We start from the raw sequence: 10767 nt of genomic DNA on the forward strand, positions 1-10767 counted from the left end.
AAGAAGATATGCTGTTGTATCAGTAACTTACATTTAAAATTGCCCAGATCTCTCACCTGCCTTAAAAACTAGAATATCCGTTTACAATAAATTAACGGTTACATAGTTACATAGTTAATACGGTTGAAAAAAGACACGTCTATCCATGGGCGGATTAACTTTACCATAGGCCCCTGGCTCTTCACCAAGCCTGGGCCCCCCACCCTACTGTAACTATGGCAGCACTAACCTGGCATTCATAGTACAGTATAGATAATGTCATGATGTCCTTATTTGTGCAAAATTGCCATAAAAAAAACTGATTTTTGCAAATCATGGCGGAAGTGTAGCCAGGAGACAGTACACCACTGAAAGTATAAGTCTTTTTGGGTGGTCATGGGCCCCCCAGGAGCTCAGGGCCCCGGGCTGCCGCCCGAAACGCCCCTATTATAATCCACTACTGCGTCTATCAAGTTCAACCAAGGAGGGGATGGATACAGGGAAAGGGGGAGGGGTGATAGGTTCTATACATATGCATTTATATTATTTTGGTCTAAGAACTTGTCTAGCCCTGTTTTGAAGCCCTCTACTGTTTTTGCTGTGACCAGATCCTGTGGTAGACTGTTCCACAGATTTACAGTTCTCATGGTAAAGAAGGCTTGTCGCCTCCGGAGATTGAACCTTTTTTTTCTCCAGGCGGAGGCAGTGCCCCCTTGTCCTTTGAGGGGGTTTTACCTGGAAGATTTTTTCCCCATATTTCTTGTAGGGGCCATTTATGTATTTAAATAAGTTAATCATATCTCCCCTTAAACGTCTCTTCTCCAGACTAAACAAATGTAATTCTTTTAATCTCTCCTCATAACTAAGATGCTCCATTCCCCTTATTAGTTTAGTTGCCCGTCTTTCTACCCTCTCCAGCTCTAGAACATCCTTTTTATGAATCGGGTTCCAAAACTGGACAGCATACTCCAGATGAGGCCGCACCAAAGCTTTATAAAGCGGTAATATTATATCCCTGTCCCGAGAGTCCATGCCTGTTTTAATGCATGACAATATCCTGCTGGCCTTAGAAGCCACTGACTGACATTGTGTGCTGTTCTGTAGTCTATTATCTACAAGTACACCCAGATCCTTCTCCATCAGCGACTCTCCTAGAGTAACTCCCCCCAGGACATATGATGCCATAGTCATAGGCTGTATCCCAGTTTTCCAGGTGGTCCTCCCGCTGTATCCGCCCGCTCCACGGAGAGGGCAAACAGCGGGAATCTGATGCCGAGCATTCAGGTTCCCTAATTATTTTTAGCGAAATAGACACCTATTTATGTGCTTAAAAACGACATGTAAACCTGGCCTTAAGAACCTTGTCTAAGACTGGAATAGATGGGCTAGTTTTTGCTCTTTAAAACCATCTTGTGACTGTTGTATAACTTTAGCCTGTTAGCCTTTTTTACATCAGTTTTTTTCAAGCCAACATTTTGGCACATTGATCCATATTTGAAAGTGTTTTAAGGGCAAGATATACTGATGAGCTATGCACAGGATGATGATCAGCAATTTGGTGCCTGTACCACATAGTGGATTGAGTCACAATGGTGGTGCTACGGTAGATTCCCATTTAACCCCTTCACGTCAGCAATCTGTATATATACGTTCCTATTGCACATGCCCCGTGCAGTAGGAATGTACATATACGTTCCTGACTGAGGGGGGCTTTATGATGAGAGTGGGATCGCTGCAGAGATAGCGATCCCGCTCTCATCTGTGTACAGCCCCGGGGGTAATGAGAGTCAGCTGAGATCCCGCATCTGACCCCCCATTAACCCCTTAGTGACCACCGAAGCGGCGGTCACTAATGGGCCGATGCCGCTGTATTTCATCTCCCTCCACCGTGAATCCACGGTGGGGTGGGGGGAGATGAAATAAGTAAAATCAGACCCCAGACCAGCCCCCCTAGTGCCACCATCACTATCCCCCCTCCCCGCGGCGGCCATCAGATCCAAGATGGCCGCCGCCATCACTGTGAACAGAGTATATCTGTTCACAGTGATCAGAAGTGAAAAATGAATGAAAATCCCATGCTCTCCACCACCAGAGGTAGCGGAGAGCATGGGGCAGTCATCGGGACCCCCCCTGTGGGGTCCCGGTACAAGCGATCAGCGGTATATACTATATACCGCTGATCGCTTGTGCCATGTGCTCCAGGCACTTTTTTATCCCCTGTCACCATGAATGATTGGTGACAGGGGATAAAAAAAAAGTGATGTCCCCCCACCCCCCAAGTCGCCCCTGTCACCCCTGTCCCCCAGTCACACCCCCCCCCCCTACCCCTTATACATTACCTGATCCTGGAGCTCCTTCCTCCTCAATGTCCTGGCTGGTTATGAAGTGCGCATGCGCTCCACAACCTGCCAGCTCTGAAAATTTAAAGTGACAGAGACCAATTTGGTCTCTGTCACTGAACTATGATTACTGTGATAGAAAATATCACAGTAATCATAGTAATATAGTGAAAATGAATGTATAAAGTACAAAAAGTGACAAACACACAAAAAAAAACAAACACACACTTTTTATTATAGTAATAATTGCAGTTTACTCCCAAATTACCCCTAACCCCCCCAGATTACCCGTAACCACCGCACGTTACCCGTTACCACCCCAGGTTGTCCGTAATCACGTCAGATTGCACGTAACCCCCCAGATTACCCGTAACCACCGCACGTTGCCCGTAATCATGCCAGATTACATGTAACCCCCCAGATTGCACGCAACCACCGCAGGTTGCCTCTGACCACCGCACCTTGCCTCTGACCACCGCACGTCGCCTCTGACCACCGCACGTCGCCTCTGACCACCGCACGTCGCCTCTGACCACCGCACGTCGCCTCTGACCACCCCAAATTGCCAGTGACCCCGTCCAGATTGCCCGTAACCACGCCAGATTACAGGTACCCACCTCAGATTACCTATTAGCACTTCAGTTTATCCGTAACCACAGCAGGTTGCCTGTAACCACCCCAGATTGTCCGTAACCACCCCAGATTGTCCGTAACCACCCCACGTTGCCCGTAACCACAGCAGTTTGCCTGTAACCACCCTAGATTGTCTGTAACCACAGCAGGTTGTCCGTATTCAGCCCACGTTGCCCGTAACCACCCCAGATTGTCCGTAACCACCCCAGATTGTCCGTAACCACCCCAGATTGTCCGTAACCACCCCAGATTGTCCGTAACCACAGCAGGTTGCCTGTAACCACAGCAGGTTGTCCGTATCCACCCCACGTTGCCCATAACCAACCCAGGTTGCCTCTAACCACCCCAGGTTGCCTCTAACCACCCCAGGTTGCCTCTAACCACCCCAGGTTGCCGTAACCACAGCAGGTTGCCCGTGACCAACCCATGTTGACCGTGACCACCCCATGTTGACCGTATCCACCCCAGATTACCCGTAACCACCTCTAGATTACCCGTAACCACCCCAGACTGTCTGTAACCACCCTACATTACCTGTAATCTAATTTTTTATTTTTTTATTTTAGTAACTGCACTATTCTAATAACTATTACTAGCTGCGGTTTTGCTCCAGCAAATTGGCGCTCCTTCCCTTCTGAGCCCTGCTGTGTGCCTATACAGTGGTTTATGCCCACATATGGGGTACCGTTGTACTCAGGAGAACCTGCGTTACAAATTTTGCGGTACATTTTTTCTCCTGTTCCTTGTGAAATTTCAAACTAAACCAACATATTATTGGAAAAATTAAAGTTTTTCATTTTTACTGGCCAATTTTGAATACTTTCCTCTAATACCTGTGGGGCCAAAATGCTCATCCTACCCCAAGATGAATTCTTTGAGGGGTGTACTTTCCGAAATGGGGTGACTTTTGGGGGGGGTCTATTCTGTAGACATTAAAGGGGCTCTGCAAACGCACCTGGTGCTCAGAAACTTCTTCAGAAAAATCTGCACTGAAAATACTAATTGGCGCTCCTTCCCTTCTGAGCCCGGCTGTGTGCCCATACAGGGGTTTATGCCCACATATGGGGTACCGTTCTACTCAGGGGAACCTGCGTTACAGATTTTGTGGTGAATTTTCTCTCCTGTTCCTCGTGAAATTGAGAAATTTCAAACTAAAGGAACAGATTATTGGAAAAATTCGAGTTTTTCATTTTTACTGTCTACTTTTGAATACTTTACTCTAACACTTGTGGAGTCAAAATGCTCACCACACCCCAAGATGAATTCTTTGAGGGGTGTACTTTCCAAAATGGGGTGACTTATGGGTTTTTTTTTTTCTCTCTGCTGACACTACAGGGGCTCTGCAAATGCACCTGGCGCTCAAACCTCTTCAGCAAAATCTGCAATGGAAAAGCTAATTGGCGCTCCCTACCTTCTGAGCCCCGCTGTTTGCCCATACAGTGGTTTACGCCCACATATGGGGTACCGTAGTATTCAAGAGAACCTGCGTAACAAAATTTGGGGTGCTTTTTCTCTCATGTTCCTTTTGAAAATGAGAAACTTTAATCTAAACGTATATATTATTGGAAAATTTAAATTTTTCATTTTTTTACTGCCTAATTGTGAATACTTTCCTCCAGCCCCTGTAGGGTTAAAATGCTCATTATACCCCTAGATTAATTCTTTAAGGTGTCTAGTTTCCAAAATGGGATCACTTATGGGGGTTTCCGTATGCAAACCTCCTAAATCAACTTAAAAAAAAGAACTGGTCCCTAAAAAAATCAGTTTTGGAAACTTTCACGAAAATGTGTTAATTTGCTGATAAATTTCTAAGCCCCGTAACACCCTAAAAAAGTAAAATATGTTTATGAAATGAAGCCAGAATAAAGAGGACATATTGGTAATGTGACTTAGTAACTAATTTATGTGATACTACTTTCTTTTTTTAGAAGCAGAGAATTTCAAAGTTCATAAAATGCTAATTTTTTCAATTTTTCATGATATTTTGATGTTTTTCACAAAAAACACACAAAGTAGTGACCAAATTTTGCCACTAATATAAAGTGCCATATGTGACGAAAAAACAGTCTCAGAATCGCTAGCATACGTTAAAGCCTCACTGAGCTATAAGAGCATAAAGTGAGACAGGTCAGATTTTGAAAAATGAGCCTGGTCTTTTAGGTGCAAATAGGCTTGGTCTTGAAGGGGTTAAGAATAAGTAAAACTTCAGATTTTAAAAGAATTTTCTGTTTTTCTCCCTTGTAGTTTTGTGATTTCATCACCGTGTCGTGGATGAGGCATTTGATTGGAAAAGTTATTCGAGTGTTAGTAGATTATATGGATTATGTTCCAATTTGTACAAAACTGAAATCTATTCTTGAAGTACAAAATGAATGGGCTGAGATCCTGGAGATTATAGGTAATATACATCATCTATATTATCTATGTAAGTGTTTCTCAATGTTTCTAAACCCAAGTGATTCAATTGAAAAAAGAAATGTAGCTGAATACCCTTTGGCCCACTGATATCACAACCTTGGCGTGGTGTCTTCTGAAAAGCATCAACCATGTTACCACATAACAAAGCTAGTCACATTGCAGCTTAATAGTGTCATTTACATGGTTCATCAGAGCCAGTCTGTCACTGCAACATGGTCTGGAGGCAACACATGTACATCCTAGACTTTGGGGTTGTACCACCAAAATAGTTTAAAAACTAAAAGTTATATGAATTATGCCGTTGGGATTTAGGCATTTTAGGCATCTACTATTGATCTCACCTGTATGTGTGTATATACTCATTAGTAACAGTAATCTAATGGTCCTTTTACACTATAAGATCTTTGGCCATCAATGCAAACGAGCGCCAATCACTGCATTATTCGTGCAGCCATTTAAATGCATTGCTATTAACCGCACAGCTCCTGTGTGTGGCCAATAGCAATAAATCTTTGGTGTTGTACAAAAGATGTGCTCAGCCGATGAGCGGGCTCATCACTGTCAAATTTTATGTAACAGGTCCTTAATAGGTTGTTACCATTTGATTACTGTTATTATGGATATGTAGGGATGAAGAAGCTGAATGCAGCCCTCAGAAGTTCAGGAAAACATGGATACAGCCTATGGCTGCATCCAACTTCAGCCACCAGTAATTAAATGCCAGACATTTGGCTTTGGACAAACCAAAGCAGGCTCAAGGTTTGCTCATCTCTGTTAATGACCATTATATTTCAGAATGGGTGTGTTTCTAGAATCAAAAATGGCCTATGCAATGAATATAGTAGGTTACACTCAGGGCCAGACTGGCCATCTACCATTCAGGAAGATGGGACAGGCCCACGGAATTCAGGACACCTGCCCCATTGAGTGTCACATTCAGCTGTGTGTGTGCATTTAAGACACACATGCAATATATTGGCTGTAGGCATTTGGAACTTCGGTACATGCAGTGTCTCTTACACACACTGCCTGTGCTGGTAGAGAGGAGAGTGCATGCCTGAGACCAGTGGGAGCTTCGGGGGAGTGTGTAAGAGGTCAGTTGTCTTTTTACTTTTTTTTTTAATCCAGCCCTCTACTGTATGGAAGTGCAAGGGGGGAGGGGGGGCTTAACTACTATAGGAGACTGCATGGGGGGCTTAACTACCATAGGGGACTGCATGGGAGACTTATCTGCTATAAGAGACTGCTTGGTGGGGGGGGGGGGGATCTACTATAAGTAACTGCATGATTGTGAATAGTGCATTTCATAAATATCTCCAGATCCGGCCTGTTATACAAATACACAATTCCTTAACACCCCTGAATATTTCTTCACAATCAGTTCTAACAGAATGTGGGGAGCAAGGGAGTACTTAAGGGAGCTATTTCCAGGGCCAATTTGTCATTATTCCAAGCTAAACAGTCAAACACCCCTCTAACTGTACGGGGTAAGTGGGTACAGGAGATAGGTCCCATTTATGATTCCCAATGGCAAGATTTATTGTTATTATTGTCATTGTTATTATCTCCTCTTTTATCCTTATGTTATTGTCATTATTATTATCTCCTCTTTTATCCTTATGTTAAGCCTAAAGAATGCTGCAACTTTTTAGGATTCATCATTTTTATAAAAACTCATATATTATGCATAAAATAGGTTATAGACAAGACACTAGCTGCCCAAGGTGGGAAATGAAGGAGGCCCATATACTACATATGTTTTTGGGGGTGTCAGGAGTTAGAAGACTATTGGAAAAGTCTAGTGGATTTGATAAAGCAGCTGTATGGTATAGATTTGAACTTTTTACCTAAACACTGCATATTGGGCTTATTAGAGGATAAACAATTGGACAACTATACTGCTCTATACTGCAAAGTGTGCAGAAAACAAGCACGGAAAACAATTGCTTCCTAATGGATCCAGGCAGATCCCCCTACTGAATTCAAAAACAGGATGAACACAGTTATTCGGTTGGAGAGGGTGTGTACATTAAAAGCAAATACCGTCAAAGATTTTTGCAAATATGGTGGAGATGGTTGAACACTCCTGGTTTACCAAGCCCAGTTCTCCTGCAGATTTGTAGGAACCCTTATCAACAATTCCTCAGCACTCTTAGTGGGTAGCGGGTGAACCAAAAACTATAAAGGGGAGGATGATGAGGGATACTTTGGTATTAAACACGCTTTGGGGTTACATTAACACGCCTTGGAGTGGCATTATTGAGAAGGTATTTAGATGACTCTATGCATCATAATTAGCATGACTATGGGAGAATAAAGGGAAAGGAGGTGGAGTTTACGGCATGACAGGTTTTTAGACTTCATGTGTTTTTTTTTCTTTTTACTTGGGGGGTGGGGGTTAAAAATAGTCTTATTGCTGTGCTTTTTCTTTTTGTATAATGTGCAACTGACTCATCTGCAGCAATGTATGTATTATGCATTTACCAGTATGTTGTACAATTGACGTTATTGTGTGTATTACCAAAGTACTGTTTATTTGACTTTAAAAAAAAAACTGCATGATGGCTTAACCCCAGGGAACTACACGGGGGCTTATCTACTATAGGGGACTGCATGGGGGCTTAATTATAGAGAATTTCATGGGGACTTAACTACAGGGGACTACATGGGGGCTTATCTACTATATAATAAATTATGTTAACATAAATAGGTAATTCTCTAGGAGAAAAAACAGACATGCCAGAACATCCATGAACTTATCACAGATCCTTCTGCTTCTTAGCACTATATACTACTAACATCAGGAGTTAGTTGCATTTTGATCGAAGTGCATAAGCCCACATACCATTTCAAGGTTCCTGATAAGTGTGGGCTAACTAAAAATGGTGCAACCCCATAGAATTACTTAACATAAATAAGTGTGGTGGCTGAAGGTACTCCAGTCTGACATATTAGGCCCCGCCACCTCTGATTCGGCAGTCACGGAGTTGGAGGAGCCTATGCATGGTAAAGAACACAAAGGTTGTGAAGCCCCGCCCATACAGCACCCTCCACCAACAATAACATGCATTTTTGAGGGGAGAAACCACCAAGAAATTCTTTAAATGGTAAGATATGAACTGTCCAGAATACAAACTTAAGAATTGTCCTGAGAACTACTTATATGGAAAGGGAGTGACAATATCGCTTTCAATGTTATTCCAGACATGGCTATACAATATATAGCTGAAGATTATGACAGGACCTGTCATGGAGTATCGTTTTTAAAGTATGAATAAAAGTTATATTTTATAGTTCACGTCCCCCGGTGCTGGCTCCACCACCTATAATCTTCAGCTGTTCCTTGCATCGAGGCGCCTAGCCCACGCCCAGGAGCTTGTGCACCTCTATCAACTATTTGACCGCTGCAGTGAATAAATTTATTCGCAAATGGCCACTTTCCTCCCGATGCGGGAATGGGGTGTGGAGGGGGGGTACGGGGGGCGCGGACTCAGAATCCACGCGATTCATCTTTTTTTTTTTTTTTTCATAAAAATAAGCAGGAAACCTAAATCTCCGAAGTGCCGGAGCTGCAGGGACATTTTTAAGTCCGGCGCAGAAAACACCGGACCTAATGTCAGGATCGGGCGATACAGACAGGACAAGACAGTGGGCCCTAGGTCTGAACCCACCCACTGTCACCTGCCTACTTGCCTCAATCGGCCCTAGGCGGCCATGGACAACCACGAAGACGTTCCCTACACTGATAAAGTGCACACAGAACGAGACGGACGAACAAACATAAAAGAATGGTGAACAAGCCGGGTCAAATCCACACAGGCAGCACAGTACAAAATCAGCAGGCAAAGGGATCGTCAAATAGTCAAGCAAAAGGTCAGATAACAAGTCGAGCAACACAGAGGGATTAGGAGAGGAGTTCGCAGGAACAGACAGGGGAGCTGGGACCAGGAGTTAACCTTATTAGCCATCGCTGGAACTCAGTCTCTGCTTTGCTTTTATGCTGACCAAGAGCCCGGTCTGGATCCTCATTGGACCGGCGCTCTGATCTTCCAGGTACAGACAGGCAGAGAAACCTGTCAATCACAGCAACAACACAGGTGTAAAATCAAGTCCAGGAGCTTCTCAGCTTAACTCCTGCATAGCCAGAAGCTGAGAAGCAATCGGGTGTGGCACACAAAAGCAAAACACCAGGTCCAGTTCACACAGGCTATTGCAGATTCCTGACACTAAATAAATGTCCCCCTACATCATTATGTAGCCAACCTTTTTGCTGTATATTATATTGAGAGTATTTAACTGAGTTTCCTGCTTATAAATGTAATTTTTTCTTAGGAAATCCCCGTCCATTGAAGCATTTGTGTCGGCTTAAACTACGTAAAATTTTTGGTTTGGAGAGATTGCAAAACCTATCATCTATGAAGAAAGTTCCTCTGCCTCCACTTCTGAAGTCCTATTTAATGTACAAAGAATATGATTTATATGGCAAGGGCTTACATTTTGACACACAATGAATTAATGTTCACATATTAACGCTTAATAACTCTAATTAGCATTTGTGGAATTTTATATGACCCTATGACTGTCTACTGGACCCTATGGGCACCTGCAAGAAAATAAATTTAGTGTATACCTCTAGCACAGTGTTAAGAACATCAGAAAAAGTTATTTTACTGTACTGTGTTACTACCCTTTTTTGGCAGGATACCTTTCAATATTCAAAAATTTGTCCAGATAGTTTTAGTGCAGATGGTTTTAAGTCATGTCTGGGTTTTATTACGTTAGGTTTATTACATAGGCCATAAAGGCTACTAAGTATATATCTACATTAGCAATACAAAGTTTCATCATTACTACAGCTCTATGAATCTTTTCTTCACAAAGTGAAAAATAAAGTGTAAAAGTCTAAGGCCACTTTCACGTGAGCGTATTTGTAAATGTCATCAATATGGCATGAGTAATGCACTGAATTAAAGGGGTTGTTTGGGAACCAGAAAATATGCTCTCTTCTCCAGCACCTTCTTCCACTATTCTGATGTATACTTCCAAGACAAGAAGGGGCAAGTCCATTGTGCAGGGAGCAGAAGACATAAGTTGTTTTCTGCTACTCTGACAACCTCTTTAAGAACCTGGAGGAATTTATCATTGAATGTGTAAATGTATGTATGTATGTATGTGTGTGTGTATATATGAGGTCTTTGCATATACATGCATGTTGTGCACCAAGTGCATTAGCAAATAGTGTAGTGTATGGGAATATGCACGCTGAGGAATAGGTGAGGAATTGAAGAGAAAAGTTTTCTGCTTGAAATTCCTCGCCTATTCAGCTCTGGCAGAATTTGAGCAGAATTCTAGCCCCATTGACTTATATAGGTTTTCTCTAGCGGAAAGAATTGACATG

The 10767-nt window shown here is 42.9% G+C and overlaps 1 protein-coding gene across 4 annotated transcripts in view; it reads left to right on the forward strand.

The window, feature by feature from the left end:
- ASB15 (ankyrin repeat and SOCS box containing 15) overlaps positions 1-10269 on the forward strand; it is a 70526-nt gene extending 60257 nt beyond the window's left edge. For all 4 annotated transcript variants that reach the window (XM_069956092.1, XM_069956095.1, XM_069956094.1 and 1 more), the window contains 2 exons: positions 5196-5349; positions 9702-10269. In XM_069956092.1, the coding sequence (XP_069812193.1) occupies positions 5196-5349; positions 9702-9880 (333 nt within the window). In that variant the 3' untranslated portion in view covers positions 9881-10269. The remainder of the gene's footprint in view (positions 1-5195; positions 5350-9701) is intronic.
- Positions 10270-10767: the final 498 nt, after the last annotated feature.

Source organism: Dendropsophus ebraccatus, chromosome 1 (assembly GCF_027789765.1).
Source record: "Dendropsophus ebraccatus isolate aDenEbr1 chromosome 1, aDenEbr1.pat, whole genome shotgun sequence".
NCBI classification, from domain to species: domain Eukaryota; kingdom Metazoa; phylum Chordata; class Amphibia; order Anura; family Hylidae; genus Dendropsophus; species Dendropsophus ebraccatus.